The sequence below is a fragment of the Chionomys nivalis genome, chromosome X (assembly GCF_950005125.1).
Source record: "Chionomys nivalis chromosome X, mChiNiv1.1, whole genome shotgun sequence".
Lineage (NCBI taxonomy): Eukaryota > Metazoa > Chordata > Mammalia > Rodentia > Cricetidae > Chionomys > Chionomys nivalis.
The window spans coordinates 63,892,142-63,912,977 of record NC_080112.1 but is presented as its reverse complement, the minus strand read 5'-3'; the positions used below and the strand labels follow the sequence as shown (position 1 = coordinate 63,912,977).

General features: G+C 38.0%; 1 protein-coding gene across 12 annotated transcripts in view; it reads left to right on the top strand.

Moving 5' to 3' along the window:
* Arhgef9 (Cdc42 guanine nucleotide exchange factor 9) overlaps positions 1 to 20,836 on the top strand; it is a 308,119-nt gene that overhangs the window by 276,258 nt on the left and 11,025 nt on the right. For all 12 annotated transcript variants that reach the window (XM_057759313.1, XM_057759302.1, XM_057759306.1 and 9 more), the window contains 2 exons: positions 6,013 to 6,144; positions 15,927 to 16,170. In XM_057759313.1, coding sequence (XP_057615296.1) covers positions 6,013 to 6,144; positions 15,927 to 16,170 — 376 coding nt within the window. The remainder of the gene's footprint in view (positions 1 to 6,012; positions 6,145 to 15,926; positions 16,171 to 20,836) is intronic.

Below are 20,836 nucleotides of genomic sequence, written 5' to 3'. Positions count from 1 at the left end.
AGGCAATTTTTTTCTGCTACTTCTATTCTTCCTAATGTAGATGATTTAAAAACATCACAGTTATTATCAGTTGACATTCTTATCCTATTTGATAGATAAAGTCCTCTAAGGGTAGAATAGAAGTGATACCTTGAGATACAAAAAAATGAATAGAGAGAATATATGCATTCATTTTATTCATTTATACACATATATTTTCACACATATGTATGTACACATACACACACATACATACATGCAAACAGTCTTGCTTATAAGGAGAAACCATCACTGGCCAAGACTTACTAGAAAATAATGGATTATCTTTTATGTGTTTTTTCCTCTGTTCTCTTGGTATAGCAGAAATAAGAAGCTTGACTAAATTAACTTTAAGCAAGCAAGCTTACCGACAGAGAGCCTCTGAAACTGTTTGGCAAGACCCTTTTTCTGCCCCTTTTCAGGCTTCTTTGTAAGGAAAGGTACCAAAAAGCCACCAAATTCCCATTCTCTGGAAGATTTTTCTTCTGCCATGAAACAATTTTTTTCTTCTAATTTTTTATGTCTTGTCTGAGTCTCCAGTCATTGAAGAGGTGAATAAAAGTTTGAAAGCCTTTCGTCTACCCAAAGAGCTTTATTTTTAGGAAACTCCCAGGACTTGAGCCATGGTTTAAGGAATCAGCATCTGAGAAAGCATTTCCTGTTACATTTCTGGAATGAGGGAGGTGCTCCTTGAGTAGACACATACAGTTAATTCTGACAGTGTTTCTGGAGGGCATGGTGGAGAACAACTGGAGGATGAAGGAGGCAGGAGATAGCAGACAGTGGCTGCCTTAGGCAAGCTTTACAAATAAACAGGCAAGCAATGCTTCCCAGTCTGGACCATTCTCCTACCTCTCTCAGATGTATAAACAAAATGTGGGGATTGTCAAAAACTGTCCTTGTGGTGATTTCTGCTTTACTCATCAAATGAAAACAGTTCTCACAGGGGAAACCTTCTAAACCTAATCTCCCTTGAAGGACAGGTAGGATTGGTGACATGCAGGCAATTTTTTGTTGTTGTTGTTGTTTTTTGTTTTGTTTTTGTTTTTTTTTTTTTTTTGCTTTTGCTTTTTCGAGACAGGGTTTCTCTGTGGTTTTTGGAGCCTGTCCTGGAACTAGCTCTTGTAGACCAGGCTGGTCTCGAACTCACAGAGATCCACCTGCCTCTGCCTCCCGAGTGCTGGGATTAAAGGCGTGCGCCACCACCGCCCGGCTCATGCAGGCAATTGTTGTTGGCTTGGGAAATCAGATTATCTGGCTAAAGAGCAGAAAACCCTGCCTTAAATCAGTGTCTGTCTCTTTCTCCTCATCTTTTTCTCATGAATATTCAAATTTCTTTATGTAACTCCGTTCCCCCATCAGTCACTTTTTATACCCTATGAAGACTACTCTATCCCCCATAGCTCCTGAAAAATAAAGAGATCAGTTAAATTGTCATGTCCTTCCTGAAGTGATTATAACTTAGAGCAATTTAGAGTGGCAGAGAAGAGGAGAGCCTGTTTCCATGGACTGCAGTTTCTGGAAATTTTCCATTTCTCAGTTCTCTGGTTCAGAGGCTTGGATGAGCTGTCATTTTGCCTCCTTTCACATTAAATCATTTTAAACAAAGAGAAATGAAACATAACCCCGAGAGCGTCTCTTCAGCCTTTTTTTTTTTTATGAAGATCTTCAGAAAGTGCCCATGTTTGTAGCTCATGTTTGGGAGCTGGAAAAATGTGGTGATAATTTTCTCTCTGTGGTTTTGCTCCTTTTCTTGCCTGCTTGTTTAATACTTGATGTCCTTTTCTGGCTTACTATTTTACTCTATAACAGAAAGAAACATCGGAAACAACAAAATAGTATGATAGATATAGAAAAGGTATCCATTTAAAAGTGAAGGTGACGAAATGACCTAGACTTGCCTTGGTCCAGAAAGTTAAACGTAGGCCCAGGTAGATTCATTACTTCTCTGCACTTATTGACGCATTGGTTAACACAGCTGCCATTAAACTCATTGAAAAAAGTGACATTCTTTTGCCCTTACTTCAGGACTGTTCAAACTTTTTGACATTAAAACCTGGCATTTTTCATCAACAAACATATTGGGTCTTATTTGTACCAGGCTTTTTCTTTTGGGCCACCAACCTGCTCCTAAATCATGACACAGATTTATTTTTAGTTTTGAATGCTTGGCCTAACTTAGGCGTGTTTCTGGCTAGCCTTAACTTTTAAGTTAAATAGCCTGTCTCTCTTTATCTACCTTTTGCCTCGGGGCTTATTACCTTTCTTAGTTCTGTATATCTTACTTTCATTGCTTCTCAGTGTCTCAGGCTGGCTGGCATCTGCCTAGCTTCTTGTCCCGGATGTCTCTCTCATTCTCTCCTCCTTTCTCTTATCCTTTCTTCTCTTCTCTCTCAAACCTAGATTTCTCCTATTTATTCTCTCTGCCTATGAGCCCTGCCTATCCTTTCTCCTGCCTAGCTATTGGCCATTCAGCTTTTTTATTAGTCCTGGTACCTTAGGCAGGCAAGGTGAATCAGATGCAACACATCTTTACATAATTAAACACACATCCTCACATTGTTAAACAAATGCAGCATAAACAAAAGTAACACACCTTTACACAGTTAAAGTAATATTTTGCAGCATAAACAAATGTAACACATCTTTGCCCAGTTAAAATAATATTCTACAATACTCATTCATAGGTCTCCTGGGATGCATGCAACTTATGAACCACAGGTTAAATATGCCTGCTGGGTCATTCAGACCACAGCTGTATTATCAATTATCCTGTCATCATGATAAAGTAAAGCTGAACAAAATGGGTTAAGTTATAATTAATTAAAATTAAATAAAGCCTACTCCTTGAGACTTTGGCTGCAAAAAAATATGAAAACCTGATAAGAAAGCTCTGGATAGGGTTTAATGGTCACTAATCATTTATTAACCATTGATGATTCCTTGCAGGTCATTTATTGAATGCTTACTCTCTATCAGGCTCCATTCTGTATTCTAGAAATGTGTGGTAGAGCAAAGTTTGTATAATTTATGTTTCATTAGAGAAGAAAAGCAACACATAAGCATGTTATGGAGAAAAATAAAATATTATAATAGGCTAGAATGATGGAGAAATGACAAAAAGGGGATAGCATTTGAGAAAAGACCCAAAGAAGATGAAGAAGAAAATCATGTGACTTTTTGTGGCGGAGCATTTCAGGTAGAAGAACCGTAACAAAGACCATGAAATATGAGACTGTATATTCTAAGAAAAAAGACAGTGGCCAGTGTAGCTAGGGAAAAAGCAGAAAATTGTATAGGAACACTTGGAGATCAGCTTCTGTGTTTTCATCTAAGTACTTTGTTTCCAGTTTGGATGGAAGACACTGAAGAATTTGATATGTGACTTTAGGAGACTTGCCTTTTGAACAGCCCCTCTTTGCTTGCCCTTGCCAGCCATTATAGAATCTGAGATGAATCAGACATGGCCCTGTTCATCTGGAGTAGGTAGATAGATTCCTAGGAAAGTGAGAAGTTTGTGGTAAATGCTGGAAGAAGGCAGAAACCCTTAGAGGCAGTGGGAATGGATTGTGCTCTGTGGTGCAAGATAAAGAGATATATAAGTGAGGCTGGGGAGACAAGAATGAAAGCAGCATGTGGAGTAGACCAAATAGTAACTGCTTAAACTACCTCCCAGGGATACAGAGTGAGTTAGTAACAGCACTGGACACAAGACAGTGAAACAGTCTCACCTAATTAATCTACTGTAGCCGATTTTCTGCTAGGCAAGGTACCATCATTCAAGTGAAGTCTTTTAGTTAGGCACATGGGTTTTGGAGGGATTCTGAACTTTGTTCTGCTTCTTTGGAGAAATTACTTCCAATTTCTCTGATTTATGATTTTGAGCAGAATCACAGCTCGTCCTTTATCAGCTCATTGTATTAGTAGAAGACAGAAAATATGTCTTAGTACCTGGGACACACAGAAATACCCAAGATGAAAATAAAATATGTAAAGTTTACAATGCAGTGCATATATTCCTAAGTAAGTACTTACTTATGTTAATTTAAGTATTCTTCACAACATCTAAACAAATTTGTAATGGTATATTCTAAAAAGAATGAAGAAAGAACCAGGCAGTCGGGATGCATGTCTTTAATCCCAACTCTCAGGAGATAGAGATAGGCAGGTCTCTGAGTTTGGGGCCAGCCTGGTCTACAGAGCAAGTTCCAGGGCAGCAAGGGCTACACAGAGAAACCCTGTCTCAGAAAACTGGAAAAAAAATTAATGAAGAAATTGAGACACAATGAAGATACTTTAGTTGTTCAAGGTTAGTTAGCTTAGTGAGCATAGAAGTTTGTTTTTTTCTCAACATTTTTTTAACTTGGTGTTATATGCAGCAACTATTTAAAACAGGGTTAGTATGCCTCTGCCTAAGGAAATGTTGAGTATCCCCCCAGATCTGATCATCCTCAGTTCATCAATTTGTAACTGTAAAAGTCATCCTGTAATCTGGGCATGGTGGCTTATACCTCTATCCCCAGTACTTGGGAAGCTTCAAGTGAAGGGTTGCAAGTTCAAGATCACCCTGAGCTATATAGCAAGTTCCAGGCTTTCCTGGACTACATAGTAAGACCCTGCCTCAAAAATAGTCATGTTTGTCATCAACTTGCATTATTAGCCAACTTTTATGCATTCTTCACTTTATACATACTCCTAGTAGGTTGTGGTACATCTTCCTCTCTTGTATCAGGAAAGGTCAACTTTGAGGAGAGGCCTGACCCAGCCCTATGCATTCAAAGGCTCAATGCTAGTATGTCAACTCAAGAAGGACTGTTTGTTTACCTTTATCTTGGATACTCTTGTAACTCAATTTGGACGCTAGAGTCAAAATGGTATTTTTTGAGCTGCTTTCAAGTTTTGTTATTAGAAAATAATCCACTGAGATCTCCTTTTCTTTCCAATCCCTCAGACTAGAGGAAATGGTGCAATTAAGAATACTGTTTCCTGATGTCACTCTTTTTTAGCATATTATTCTGCCAGAGCTATTTGCTTCTGACTATTTTGGAAGTATAGTTTAATCAAACCTTGAACTTTTGGTATACATTTAGCTGTAAAGGTCCCAAAGCTGGTGCTCTAGATATTATGCTTATCCACCTCATTTAACAGCTGGTAAAACAGACCTAGGGAGAGGAAGAAACTGGACATCTAGGTACTTTCGATGCAAGAAGCAATATAATTTATGGGGAAGAATAAAGGTGATCTCTCGAATCAGAGATTAGTATCAGAGTATCTGCAGCTAACAAACTTCATAATCTTGTCCTATTCCTTCACCTCTTGGTACTTGAAGATGTAAAATGGGACCAAGATGGTTTGTCTGGTAGAACTTTTGTGAGGTCCAGATGAGATAGAGTAAAAAGTAAGTAGCACAATATTTGACCCATATACATCTTCTGGAATGGTGAGTTCTCTTCCCTGGGACACTGCTTATTTCTTCTATCTTCACATAGGCTGAAGCATGTGTAGTAAACTTTCTGATTTTATCATAAAATATCTTCCTTATTTCATTTTTATATGGATAATAGAAAATTTTTGACTACATTTTCGGGCATACTCTTGAAGTAAGTGAGAGGACAGATAGGAATTGAGAGACTGGAACAGAAAAGAGATTAATAAAAGATAAAAAATGCCTGCCTGCCTGCTTGGGTCTCATTTAAGTTCAGAATAAATAAGAATCCGGGAGGAAAAGAGGGAAGTATGGAGGAGATGGGTGGCTATCTGACTAAGGGATGGGTCTTATTTAACCCCACAGTAAATAAGAATATGAATCTTCTCACTTACAGAATTGTAAACTTTTCAAGGGAACCCAGAAGTCTCTCTCTTTTCCTCCATCGCCACAACGTCTTTTTGGCTAACCTCCCAGTCCAGTCTATGCTCACCTTTGGGTATCTCTGTGTAAGGAATTGTACCAGCTCTACTACCTGGCTCTCTCTCACCATCACATATTCTTCCTAGGGAGAGGACATCTTAGACAGGAGCTCGGAGCTGATCTACACTGGAGAGATGTCCTGGATCTATCAGCCCTATGGCCGTAACCAGCAGAGAGTCTTCTTCCTATTTGACCACCAGATGGTCCTCTGCAAGAAGGTAAACTTAACCCCTTCTTTCCTAAGAGAGATGAGAACCTCGGGAGTATGATAAGCTCCTTCCCTTTCATTACCCCCAGGTTTTTAAAGAAATAGGCAAAAACTGCCAGAGGAAATTGGCAGCAGCTCTGTATCAGAAGTGCTGGCATGGCATGAAGATCATAAGCAACAGTGGAATGCTGAGGTTAACTCATTTTTATCCCAATAGCATTTCTGTTTTCCCTCATAACTCTTGTGGTATTCCTTCTGAGCTTCTTGCACCCACAGCAGATAACCAGCAAATTTGGACCAGCGTTGAAGAATATTGTTGTATTTGTAATCCCACTTAGCAAAGAATAGCTTCCAAGAGTACCTTTCCCAATTTCCACTTTAATGGAGCCACCTGCCCACTTCCTATCCTAGGAACCAACAAGGGGACAACTTGTCATTCAAACAATTAGGTCATCTGTGCTACAATATTTTCTTCATACCTCTATCCATTTCCTATACAAAGGGTAGCATCAGTTGCCCCCAAAATTCTCACTCATGCTGTTGCTGGATATCCTATCCCTGTAATCCTTTTGAAGAGACATCCTGTAGTCATTACTGATCCTTGGGTACCTCTGTGAATATTGGCTTCTTAGACACTTTTCTTTGATAGAGGGATAGAATATGTTCCCCATATAATCTCTTCTGAGGGTTCCTAATGGGATATTATTTCTTCTTTCATGACAGGAGGCACAACCCAGCTTTGTCAGTAAGATTTGGCTGGGAAGAATTTTGAATCACACAAAGTGAGAAAATGAGGGAGAAATCAAGAGTACTCAGAGTGACTTTCAAAATTTGTTCACTTCTTGGCTTTTTCTTTATTACATAACACCTCTTTTTTACATTTGTGATCTCCCCTACCCAGTAGCTAATGTCCCTAAAGAGTGGTGCCAAATCATGACATTCCAAGTTAAACACTAAGCAGACATCTGGTTTATGTCCCTTGCTCTGTGTGTGTGTGCATGTGTGTAGTGTGTTCGACATTAAATCGTAACGTGTTTGCCTTTCACAATCAGCTGAGAGAGTAAATTGAGCTGAGATTCAAACTGCCTTGGTGTTTGTCGATAAGCTCAGAATGCCAGATCTGGAACCAGTAACCTGCTAGTGGATTAAGGTAGTTATTTCAGACTGGATCTGACCCTGGGAGAGAAACCTACGAATCTGAGACTCAGCAAAACACCAATGTCTCTTCGTCGCTCCCCCAGCTCCTAGCAGAACTTTCATACGAACCAGGAGTCAGAATTTCTGAAGGTTAGTAAAAGCAACAAGGAAGCTCTTAGCTTATTAGCTATGTCACCAACAGGCATGTGTCCCTTCTTCCCACTAATGTATGTTCTTGCTTAGAACAATTAGAGAGAGGGGGAGAGAGGTGAAGGGAAAGGGAGAAGGAGAGACTGAGAGAGTGGGGGAGCTTGGAGGAGAAAGAGGAGAGAGAAAGAAAGAAAGGGGAGAGAGAGAGACAGAGAAACTAGGAGTCTGTTTTATTTCAGTGTTCCACACTACCTGCCCATACTTCTTGAAGTTTGCATCTGTCCCTGAAAGATGCAGTTGCTTTAAGTAAAATGTGAAACTGATCTCTGAAAAGCAGTGGCTAAGGAGGCAGATACACAAGAGTAAAAGCAGAGCCTAAGGATAAAGGAAAAGAAAAAAAAGATGGAACAGTGTGCTCTATTTAGGAGTGAAGGGGCAGCAAAACACCAAGATGAAGTGGTATGTCAATTCTAGGACAACTAGTTGGAAAGACAATGATTAAAAAAACAGCAGAAGTTAAGGGAGGGCTTCTGGATTCAGAGCAGCCACGTTAGGAGTTTGGGAAAAAGCAAACAACAGGATGGCAAAGACAATGGACATCTTGATAAAGGCATAGCTTCTCTCAGATGAGAGTTTTCTTGTTTTCGTGAGGTCATGGCTTTCTCTCCAGAACAAAAGTCAGCCTAGAGTTCAAGACTGTTTACTCCACATACTTGGATGTTCTTACACTGCCTTCCCAGGGTTGGAAAGCTACAGCCTTGTTAAGAAAGGCCATGAAAAGTATCTGATGTTTGTCCATGGTTGAGGATTTCCATGTGATGTGCAATAAATCTTTCTACTTTCTATTTATCAAATAGGAGGTAAATCAAAAATAAGAATGGGGTAGAAAGAAGGTATGCAAAAGAGCAAAGTATTTTGTCTGCCAAATTGTTCTTACCATTACTGCAAAAGAGTAGTACTTGGGGTGGGGGTGGGGTGGCACACCTTTGTGGAGTTGAAGATAATCTTTGACAAAGGAAAAGATGGACAAGGCTAAGAGTGGGTTGAAGTGAGTAAGGATTCACCTCACATGATTCACCTCTGGAACACAATTTAAATGGATGCCCAAAAGCTCAGTTATTTTTTTCCTAAAGAAAGAATGGGCTAATCAACAATTAAATAATTGAATATGGCTACATTAGTCTTTCTGATGATAAGCTCATATTTAAAAGGAGTCCTTTAGAAATGTGATACTTAACAGTAATAACACAAATAATTTCATAAATCCTGGAAAGTTATTTTAAAATTTTTCAAGATAATATTAAATATTTCTAAGTAATTGAATGGTATTAAAAATAAAGGAAGAAAAATAACTAATAGTCTGATAAGGCCTTTCATGAGACTGAAGGCTTAATGGTAACTGAGGAACAGAAAGTCCTTAACCAAGAGGAATTGAAGCCCAAAGGATGTGAGGTTGCAATAAAGTATCTCGCTGCTCTGAATTTTTATTTTGAGTGCATACTTTGTGACAGTCACATCTACCTTTATAGGACCTGTAATCTAGTAAAATTTAGTATAACATAAGAGAAAAATGTACACTTTTATGCACTGAAATAATGCTCAGATGTATCTGGTGGAATTGCTTTAGGAAATCTTGGCAATACTATAAATACTAATGAAACATGTGACAAACATATAGATAGGCAAATAGACCAGTATTCAGAACAGAAAACTATATTATGGAAAATATAATTAATAAAAAGTAATGATAAATTGGCATTATTTGAATGCCTCTATGATTCTATTTAAATAACTTTAAATTCATTAATTCAGTATTCATGACAAATTTGCCAGGGAAATACTGTGATTATTCACATGTTAATGATATATGAAATTGAAATACAAGATAATTATGTATTTATCATGGCTGATAAATAATGAAACTAGGGATTAACCTTCATTTTTTTCATTTCTCAGGATAGAGATTGACCGAAGAATTTGCACTTGTAAGGCAAGTTGTCCACCACTGAGCTGCATTCTCCAGCCAGGGACTAAAACTAGTCAAACTGTCCCAAGGTTGTAAACAAGCGACTTCTGTGTCATCATTGTCATTAAGCTTGTCCAAATTTTGTAATTGATTATTAAGCAGTCTAAATATTTAGGACAAGATTAATTAATCATGCAGGCTCAGCATTTGTTTCTAAGAACAAGTTACGAGGTTTTGATAAGAACTCTATTTGTATTATTCCGGAACTGGAGGATAAGACTGAAATTCACAGAGAGAATCTGTATTTCAGGGTGGGAGTCACTTGTTTGATTTAATTTGAGACAGGGTCTTCTGCACCTCAGCCTGTCCTAGGGCTCACTGTGTATCAGAATGTAAGTTCAAACTTCTGATCTCTCTTGCTTCTACACTGAGATTGCTGGCATGTGCCACCTTTCAGTGCCAGTGATCAAACCAAGGACTTGGTGTATACTCTACCAAGTTGAGCCAAATTCCCAGCCCCAAGAATAATTTCTTTCGCCGCCACTTTAAATTTTCTCACAATTTCCTTGTAGAGAGAAGAAACATGGAGGGATAGATAACGTCAAATGATGCTACTCTTAAATCCTGGTTTTAGCATGCCTGTTATTTCAAGCAAGCAAGTAACTATTTCATGCATCTTCATTATATCATCTCTAATGCAGGGAGAACAATCAACAGGATTGTTATGAAGAATAAATGAGATCAATGCATATGTAGTGACAATTGAGGGACAGGACTGGTGCAGATGCATGTGAAGCTTGTTCAACCCCTACTTTCAACAAAAGGCATAATATTGTAAGTTGGTGAAGTCCCCATCAGTAGATTTACCCAACACTGGACTGAATAATTATCTGCTACAGGTAACACAGGAAACGTTTAAATATTCAATCTACTCTTCAAAATTCAGCAACTAATGTCCACCTACTAAACTTCTGTCTGACTCTTTCAGTTTCTTTAACGTGAAGCCAGTTAAACAAAACCTTGCCTGTTTTGTACACTGGGAGTTGAGATTGAACAAAGCACTCACAAGAGTTTGAACAGCTTGTACAGCTTGGAGTTTGTTTTGCAGAGGGAAGCATAAAGCAGGGTACTTTTAAAATAGCAGTTATAATACACATGAAAGACACCAGTAGCTCCTTTAATTTCTGTTCCTTTTCTTTCCTTGTCATTTTTTTTTAAATGGTAAGACCCTTTTGTTCTCTCTCCTCTTATCCTGTGCACTGGCTGCCTCTGCAACTCTATTAGTTTAGTTTTGTACATGTTTTGCTGTTTTCTCCCAGATATCATTATTTTGAAATTATTTTGATGTTTTAGAAAAAAATTCGCTGTATTTTGCTTTTTGTTCTCCCTTTCCACTGTTTACTGTGGAAAAGAACAGACCTCTTTATCCCATTATCCACCAATTTTCCTACATGCCCATTATCGTCCCAAGCAACCTTTTATCTGCATTCACTGTTCTTACTTGTGCTTGTGCTGCCATGGTCCATTGTCCGCTCTCATAGCTGTACTGCATTTATGTTGCTCTCACAATATTCTGAGGGATAAGAACTAAATTACATGTAATGGTGCTGGACAGAGGACTTTTGTTCGGGGAAGTTTGTGCATTTAGATATTTCTTCTTGTACTGAAAGGACAGAATTGCAGCATGAGCCATTTGAAACAACTCACATACAAAAGTAGCAATAAGCGGGAGGGATGGGGAGGTGGAGAGGTGACTCAATAGTTAAGAGCACTCAGTGCTCTGCGGAAGACCTGGGGTTCAGTTCAGACACCCACATGGTGGCTCACAAATACCTATAACTCTAGTTCCAAGGAATTCAATGTCCTCTTCTGGTGTCCACATTCACATGCACTCCCATGTTTCAAATAAATAAATTCAGGCACACACCTATACACAAAAATAAATAAATCTATCTTAAGGAAAGAAACAGGGAAAATATAATAACATAGATAAGGGAGTTTGAACCAGAAAAATTGATACTAGACTCTGTTCACTTCTTACCAATCAAGTCTAATGTTAGCCAGTACTTTTAAATCTATTTTTCTTTTATTTATCTTCTTCTCATTCATCTATTTTAATCTGTATTCTCCACTGTCCAACTAAACTAGTAATAGAACACAGTTCAGAAAGGTGCCAGAAGGAAACAATAATAGCTAGCAGGAAGCAGTGAAGTATAGTGTTAAAAGCATGTCTAATACAGGCAGATTGCCGAATACTCATTATTTTTCTCCAATGAGCTGTCTGAATTTAAATAAGTTTTCTCTGCTTATAATTATTCCTCATTTGAAAAAAAAATAGACATCCAAAGGAAGTCATGAAATTCAAATGAGGCGGTACAGATAATAATTGTTGCCACATTCTATTTACTAAATGTTCGCAATTAATACAATTACAGAATATGTCATGTTGCTAAGCATTTACTTAGCAATTTTAATTCTAAAGCAATATATAATACATTTCTCAATAAAAGGCCCAGGTTTCAGAGCCAGATGTGTGGACCCAAAGCCTAGCTCCACCCTTTAATCTTAATTAAGTTCAGCAGGGGTTCTGTATCTATAGTTCCTCATCCAGTGCAGCTTCCTACCTTGCAGTACTTTATCAGCAATATTGCAGTTGACAAATGCAAAGTCATTAGGACAGCAGTTAGCACAGAGTATATGCTGTTCAAGTACTCACTGCTGGCTGATGCCATTGTTACTTTTGTTTCAACTGCTACGGATGTGCTGTACATGTTGGAATATCGTAGTGACAACACAAGCTCAGCCTTGTCCACATGCATTGCCCAAGATCTGGATAGAAAACAGGAAGTTTCTAGGCTGGGGAAACATAGCCAGGACCCTCTCTAAAATAGTAGAGACAAACTTACTGATAAATAAGTAAGGCAGGCTATAATCCTGAACAGCTTTATACTCCAAAGTGTAGCATCTGTCGTTTGTACAAAATGTCCTATGAAGTCTTGCTAAATCCTAGGATTACCTAGTGGGATCAAGTTGAAATATCTGTGAGCTGTTCGAATTATGTAATGGCAGGGATTAGGGTAGTCCTTGCTGGAGCCACAGGCTGTGTCTGGGAGCTTGGTTTCTAACAGCTATAAAAACAATTCTGGAGCTCTCTATGTCCCATGACTTGGGCAACTGAGAAAAGCTGGTATCCTTTTAGAAACAGTAAATTCCACTAGACAGGAAAGCTGTGATCCAAATAGTATCTGTTTGGGGCATATTATCACCACACCACTTTGGAGGCATTAAACCATGTAATACAAACAGTACCACAAGCACCTAGGACTCAGGAAGAATTTGTCTTGCTGTTTCCGAAGGCCCAAGAAACCTCAGAAACTGCCTTTCTATGGACAATCTGTGAGTGAAGCAAGTTCAAAAAAGACAGAGTGATGAGCACAATCTAAATGAACAAACAAAACTAAATGCTGTAATTGGCATGATGGTTAAATGCCAAATGAGTAGCATTTATGAGCCTTCATAGTTAGTATTAGAATTTATACAACGGGAGCCACAACAGCTAGAATGTCTAATCAGAACATTTCTTTGGGGAAGATTTTGTGACTTTGACAATAAAGGCTAGAAGGACTGAAATAGAGCTGACTAGGAAGAAAAGGATACATTAGAGTGAGCCCAAGTAGATTTGTGATTTGTATGAGTGTGTTAGCAAGTACTTTCCTATCCTAAATGCATGTTAAATTTCTAGAATCAGTGGCAATGTAAATTAAAAAATATTGGAATTTGTCTTTTCTTTAAATTTCACTTGCTTGGACAGTTTAAGTTGCAAGAGTCAGTAAAATTTGAGGGTTTATAAAAAAAAAGATTTTAAAGGAGCACAAAAGCGCAAGGCTACATTTACTGGACTAGACCGGCCTCTTAGGGTTGGAGCTTTGCAATTATTTAATATAAGGCTAACTTTTCTAATTTTACAGTTGCAATAATTGAGACTGAGAGAAGCTAAGTGACTTGCCCAAGGCAAGTTAGACATCTAGGATTCAAATTTAGATATTTGTATTTATTCATATTCTTTTCACTGCCCCATGTTGTTTCATGGCCTTTGCTACCCATTCTGGTTGGACTTCCTGAGGTTGTAGAGGATTCCTAATCATTTCTATCATATCCCTATACTTAGATTATCACTAATCTGATGCCTGAAAACTCATATTGAGCCCTCTATCAGCCACAGAGAGAAAAAAATTAACACAGAGAGTTTTAACAATACATCATTCTAATCCCTGTTCTTCTGCTAAAGACACAGAATATTTCCTTGTTCCTTTGTCATACATAAATATATAAACATTAAGATATTATGATTAATGCTGGTAAAGGAGTCCCATAATCAGGCACATACTTAAATTTTAGGAAACTGCCAAAGGCACTTACAGTTGAAAATGATTGTGAGGCACAAGTTTGGTAGAGGGGAGAAGTAATTGTTTGTACAAAGGTTAAGAACTAGGAAGTTGTGGTTGTTACTAACTTAGGACAGCCATTATGCAGTGTGCCATCCAGATCTGCCTTTCCAGGTGTGTATATGCCGTGTGATCAACTGTACGGGAGAATTCAAACCTTACATCCATACACTCTCCCATATCATTCTCCTTTCACCTATTTCAGTTTGCCTGACAGTGCTCAGTTTTTGAGCATGTATCTCACAAAATGTTCCTGAGAATTTGAAAGCCCTTCATGGGAGCCACTCCATTTTTTGGGCCAGGACTAAGCTTGGGCACCTCAGATGTGGTTGAAACAGGCCTAAAAACTATTAGCCTTCTCTGTGCAACTGGCCTCCGTCTCTCCTGTGATCTTCGTTTTACACATACCCAAGAGATCTGTCAGAGCCTAATGGCAGGGGTACCCAGTTGATCAGAACTTATATGTATTCTCACTTTATTTGTATGCATAATAATTATAGCAGCAAAAAGAACTATGTGATGGTTATTGGCTGCAAAACAGTTAAATAGTACCTGCATTTTCAAGCCTGAGGATTTGAGATTGACAAATCTGTTGAGAATAATTCAAAATCAGGTTTACAATACCTAGCATATATTTCCTCCCATGTGGCATTCTGCATATCTAATCAGAATGCCGTTGGTTAACCCCTAAAATGTCATACCACTCTGCAAATAGACATATTTTGCCTAATATGTCAGTATTGTAGTATTTAGTGTCCATAGCTGGGTAAGACCCTTAATTAATTTACTACTGTGCTATGTAGATATTTCAAATGACACAAGCTAGAATCATCTGAGAAGAGGGAAACTTCAGTGGGCAAAGCAATGTGCAAACCACTGTGAGCAATGCAATCTCTGGGCAAGCGGGCCTGGGTTGGACAAGAAAGGTAGGTGAGCAAAGCATGAGGAGCAAGCCAGTAGGCAGCATTCTTCCATGATCTCTGCTTGAGTTTCTGCCTCCAGGTTCCTGCCTTGAGCTCCTGTCCTGGCTTTCCTTGATGATAGCCTGTAAGCCAAAGAAACCCTTTTGTCCCCATGCTACTTTTGGTTATGGTGTGCATCCCAGCAATAGAAAGCAAAGAGGACATGTTCCTTTCCATTTCTGACTCACTTCTTCCATTTTCTCCTCTACTCTTGAATTTGCTATATGTCATTGTCATATGTCCTTAGAAGTTTGTTATTTCTCTAAAATATATAGCATTGTTTTATATGTTGATTGTGGAAAAATAAAAATCAGTTTACATGGAAAGTAAATGAAGTCAATGATGAACATGAGATTTAAAATGACAGTATTTGGGGGTATTAGCTTTGCATAGAGTGGAAGGCTCACCAATACTTAATATGTCATAAAAAGGCAAATAAGTAAGTAGAGAAGTAAGAGCAATATGTACAGACTTAGGATGAGTGTCTCATTGACTAGAATTAGGATTGATCTACTTCTATATAGATGAGTAAAGCAAAAGATAGAGAACACTGTATTTGATCATGAGATTCATCTGTGTTGATATATGTACTTTTTTGCCCTCTTTTAGCCAAGTTTCCTGTGAGACTAACTCTTGTCCAAAAACACTAAGTATTAAAAAACTACGGTTAACTCTTTCTATCCCAACAGTCTATGACCTTCTAGTAACTCTCAGCACTGAACTTTCACTTAAAATTTTATTCTCAGTATCCTGCTTGAGATTTTCAGCACATCCCAGCAAGTTCATTTTATGCTTCCGGTAATTATGCCAAGTTCTTGGAAGATGAAAAATTCTTTCCTGGTAGTGCTTTTGTTGCATACTGCTTTCTACTGCTTATAAGCCGTTTGCATTCCAGTGATTGGTGCTGGGGTTTGAAACAGTCTTTGGATGCGAGTCATCTCTTAGAGCACCTACTTAAACCAACTTGTCAGTGTCTAACTGGTCATCTCGGTGCATGTATTGAGACTATAAAATCTCCATTTACCTTCCAGAATGATGACAGTGTTTGTGTTCTGTTGTAACCATGTGCCGCCTCTGCTGGCATCCGCTCTATCTATACTTCTGACAAAATAACCTCTTTCATCCAACCTAGGACCTAATCCGGAGAGACATCCTATATTACAAAGGCCGCATTGACATGGATAAATATGAGGTGATTGACATTGAAGATGGCAGAGATGATGATTTTAATGTCAGCATGAAAAATGCTTTCAAGCTTCATAACAAGGAAACAGAAGAAGTTCATCTGTTCTTTGCCAAGAAACTGGAGGAGAAAATACGTTGGCTCAGAGCTTTCAGAGAAGAGAGGAAAATGGTACAGGAAGATGAAAAAATTGGTAAGTGACCTGAGAGCAGAAAGACAAATATAATTGTGAAGAACCTTCCATAGAGGGATACAATTGAGTTCTTCTTTCTAGAGTTAAAAGGAAGATTTTTGGTGCAAACTGACCTAAGTCACTATGGTGATTTCTTATCTTTGTTAATGCCAATGGGTACGATTTATACATTGATCATACCTAATATCTGTTTTCAGATAGAAATATTATACCACAATCCGGTTCCAAACTCAATTCTTCTCCTACCACACACATATGTATTGGCAAGCAAACACAAAGGAGTCATGAATCCTATTCTGTAACCTCCATAAATTCATAGATCTCTCTGTCTTTAGGTGTATAAGGAGGACATGTTTATGAACTGATTTGTCAATGGAGATTTGGTAGAGTTATACCAATTAGATGGATAGCTTTCTTTCTTTATCTGTGTTGCCAGGAGTAAATGCCAGGACCTTGTTCATGCTAGCCAAATACGCTGCTAATGAGTTATATCCCCAGCCTTCAGTCAACTTCAAAGACAGAAAGTAGAAACAATTCTAATGAAGGCCAAAGCAAGGTGTGGTAGTTTGAATGTAATTAGCCCCTATAATCTCAGAAAGAGTGGCACTATTAGGAGGTGTGGCTTTGTTGAAGTAGGTGTGCCCTTGTTGGAGGAAGTGTATCACTGTGGAGGCAGACTTTGAGATCTCATATATGGTCAAGATACCACCCAGTGTCTCAGACATCCACTTCTTGTTGCCTTCTAATCAACATATAGTCAGCACCATGTCTGTCTGTGTGCTGCCATACTCTCCACCATGATGACAATGGACTGAACCTCTGAATTGGAAGCTGCCACTTCAATTAAATGTTTTCCTTTATAAGAGCTGCTGTGGTCATGGTGTCTCTTCACAGAAATAGAGACCCTAGCTAAGACAGAAGTGATCTGGTTTTATTCAAAACCTTAGGACCCTTTCAAGTTACAGGTTTATTTCATTTTTATACTGGGTTCTGAGAAGGCCGAATTACATGTATACATCTTGAATTACATTCATTTTACCAGTGAAAATTGATGTCTAACAGAGTTAAGCTATTTAGGCCTCCTCTATTAAGGTGGTAGTATAAGTTCCTGGGACAAAAGGATCTGAGTATTTAATTATTGTAAAGTTACTTCATATATTAACTTACAATTAAAACAATATGCACTTAGTCAGCATACTCTAGAACTATTTTAAAATAAATTAGAGAAAATACAAAAATATCAAAAACCATGAGCACTCATTTCATTTAGATTCAGAATAAAACATCCCTTTTGGATTGAAACAGTTTATGTGGCTGTGGTTTTGTGGCTATAGATTTATAGCTTATTAAATACTACCAAATATCTTCCTCAAAGTCCTATTTCTGTAATAAAAATATCAGTCAAATACAATGTTTCATACCTGTAACTGCAGTACTCAGAAGGTGAAAGCAGAATGATTCAAGTTCAAGGTCAGCCTGGACAGCATCATGAACGCCCACCTGAACTATAGTGAGAATTCATTTTTAAAAATGAAGGGCTAGGTATGCTGCTCAAAAATAGAGTACTTACCTAAAATGCATGACCCCAGCACTGAGGGAGAGGCAGCAAATAAGATAAATTAATCTTTCTAATTCTTAGAAAAGTTTTTTGTTTTGGTCATGTTTTCGTCAAATAGAATTGTACCTTAAAATGTCTAATGTTCAAGGCTGCAGAAATTGCTTCTAGAAAAATATGCTTACCTGTTGAGTTCTGGCACAAAAGGGTTCTTATATCGTACCATAATAGGGACTGAAATGGCCCAGAGTGAAAGATAGATGGTCAGAAAGACAGGGTAATTTTTGTCTTCCTATATCTTAAAGTCCACCTTGAAAACACACTTAGAGTTTTATTAGAGTAATTTCTTTTAAAGTACAGTCACTGCATTGAGACATGATGTAGAATGATATTGAGATACTGGCTATCAGGCCTGTCGATGGATAGTCTGAGTTCATAGATCCTGCATTAATTAAAAGGTCTCTGCCATTCCCTGTGCCTTTAGCACCATATCTCCCATACAATGCCCTAGTAACTTGTGCCCTCAAAGATCTGCTTTTAATGAAAAGCTTTTGTAAATTAGTTTCTAACAGGCTTGTATCATCTTTGTCTTGTTTTTAAATATGTATTTATATGACTTTTCCCCCAGCCTGATTTCATTAAGTTAGAAAATTGCAGAAAATACTGAGCAACAAACAAAAAAACACAAAAAGATGAAAATCATAATAACATACACTGTAATGTTGTAAATGTTTTGATATATTTCATTCTAGTCTTTTTTACTTCTAGTTAAATAAAACTGTGAGAATTCCTGACTTTCTCACACACCTATTTCTATAAATGCAATTTTTATACCAGTTTTTCATTTCATATTATTTTATTTGCATTTCTACAAACCATTTAATACTTTATGGTTGCCATGTATATTTGACATAATTTTATTGTTTTGTGTGTAGATTTAATTATAAATCTTGGCCATGATAAGCATTTAAATCATAATTGAAATATATAATGCATTATTTGCATTTCCTCTCACTCTTGTTTTAATATTAATCAGAATTTTTTTTTCTTTTTTTTTGGTTTTTTTGAGACAGGGTTTCTCTGTGGTTTTGGAGCCTGTCCTGGAACTAGCTCTTGTAGACCAGGCTGGTCTCGAACTCACAGAGATCCGCCTGCCTCTGCCCCCCAAGTGCTGGGATTAAAGGCGTGCGCCACCACCGCCCGGCTATTAATCAGAATTTAATAAATCCTGAATAAATGACCAATTTTTATTAGAATATTAATGAACAATTTCATGAGAAATTGCATAGTTGAAATTTGTATGATTTTTTTTATAAGTGAATAAAGAACAGTTTATTGGACAGTGTGGTAAGTTGAATATTTGTCAGTATACTTTTAGCTTATTAAAAAAGAAAACCCTATTAAGAATTTTTATCTTCTGTCATACAGTACATCCTGACTGCAGCCTCCCCCTCCACTCCTAGTTTCTCCTTTCTCCCCAAGATCCACTAAAGAGTCAGAGGCACCCCCCCACTTCCCACTGTTAGGAGTCCCACAAAAACACCAAGGTTCAGTGGTAGAATCTTCTATGAGATAATGAACATTAATAATTTGGTGTGTTTCTTTTCATACTTATCCCAAGCATTCTATCTCTCGCCTTCTCTCCTTTCGCTCCCTTCCTTCCTCTCTCTCTCTTTCCCCCACTCTGCCTCCCTCTCTCTCACACACACTCAGGCACATATGTGTGCACTTACAAAAATGTGTTTTACATATTGTTTTGCAATTGGCCTTTTAAACTAAATTTTTCTTACATAACTAAATAGGTATTGAACCTTCTATACTTCCTCACATTAGTTGAGCTTCAAGTAGAGAAGCATAACCAGGATTACTTTTAAAAGCTTTGTTAAAAGGAATTGGCTTATGTGATTGCAAAGGTTGGACAACTAATTTCCTACATCTGAACAGCAGGCAGTCAGGCGTGGAAGGTCATGAGTAGAGACCAAGTTGTCAGGTACAAGACAAAGTTAGTAAGAGAGAAGATCACAAGAAAATATATTCTACAGGTAGAATTTCTTCCACCGGATAACTTAGCCTTCTTTTATAAGGGCTTCTAACAGATTCAGTCAAGTCCATTCATATTATGTAGGATACTATCCTTTATATATCTCTTATTAGGGGTTTTTATTACATCTGGAAAATTCCTTCATGACAATCCCTATATTTGTAAGGAAATTAATTACTCTAATCAAATTGCTACATCTGTAATAGCAGCACATATCTCTCTTTTAATAACTATATAATACTCCATATGGAGATGGGGGCAACCATTCCCCTTTTGATAGACATTCAGAGTGTGTATCCAACTATTTTATTCTTTTTATTTATTTATTTATTTATTTATTTTTATTTATTTAATTATTAAAGCTTTCTGCCTCTTCTCCACCACCACCTCCCATTTCCCCCCCTCCCCCAATCAAGTCTTCCTCCCTCCTCAGCCCCAAGAGCAATCAGGGTTCCCTGCCCTGTGGGAGGTCCAAGGTCCTCCCCCCTCCATCCAGGTCTAGTAAGGTGAGCATCCAAACTACCTAGGCTCCCACAAAGCCATTATGTACAATAGGATCAAAAACCCATTGCCATTGTTCTTCAGTTCTCAGTAGTCCTCATTGTCCGCTATGTTCAGCGAGTCCGGTTTTGTCCCATGCTTTTTCAGACCCCGGCCAGCTGGCCTTGGTGAGTTCCCGATAGAACATCCCCATTGTCTCAGTGTGTGGGTGCCCCCCTCGCGGTCCTGAGTTCCTTGCTCGTGCTCTCTCTCCTGCTCCTGATTTGGACCATGGGATTTCAGTGCAGTGCTCCAATGTTGGTCTCTGTCTCTGTCTCCTTTCATCGCCTGATGAAGGTTAATATCCAGGAGGATGACTATATATGTTTTTCTTTGGGTTCACCTTCTTATTTAGCTTCTTTAGGATCACGAATTATAGTCTCAATGTCCTTTATTATTTTATTCTTTTTTACACTTGTAATTATTATTTTATTTTATTTATGGGTGTTTTGTGTGCATGTATATCTGTGCACCATATACATGTCTGGAGCCTGCATAGGCCAAAAGAAGGCATCAATTCTCCAGAAACT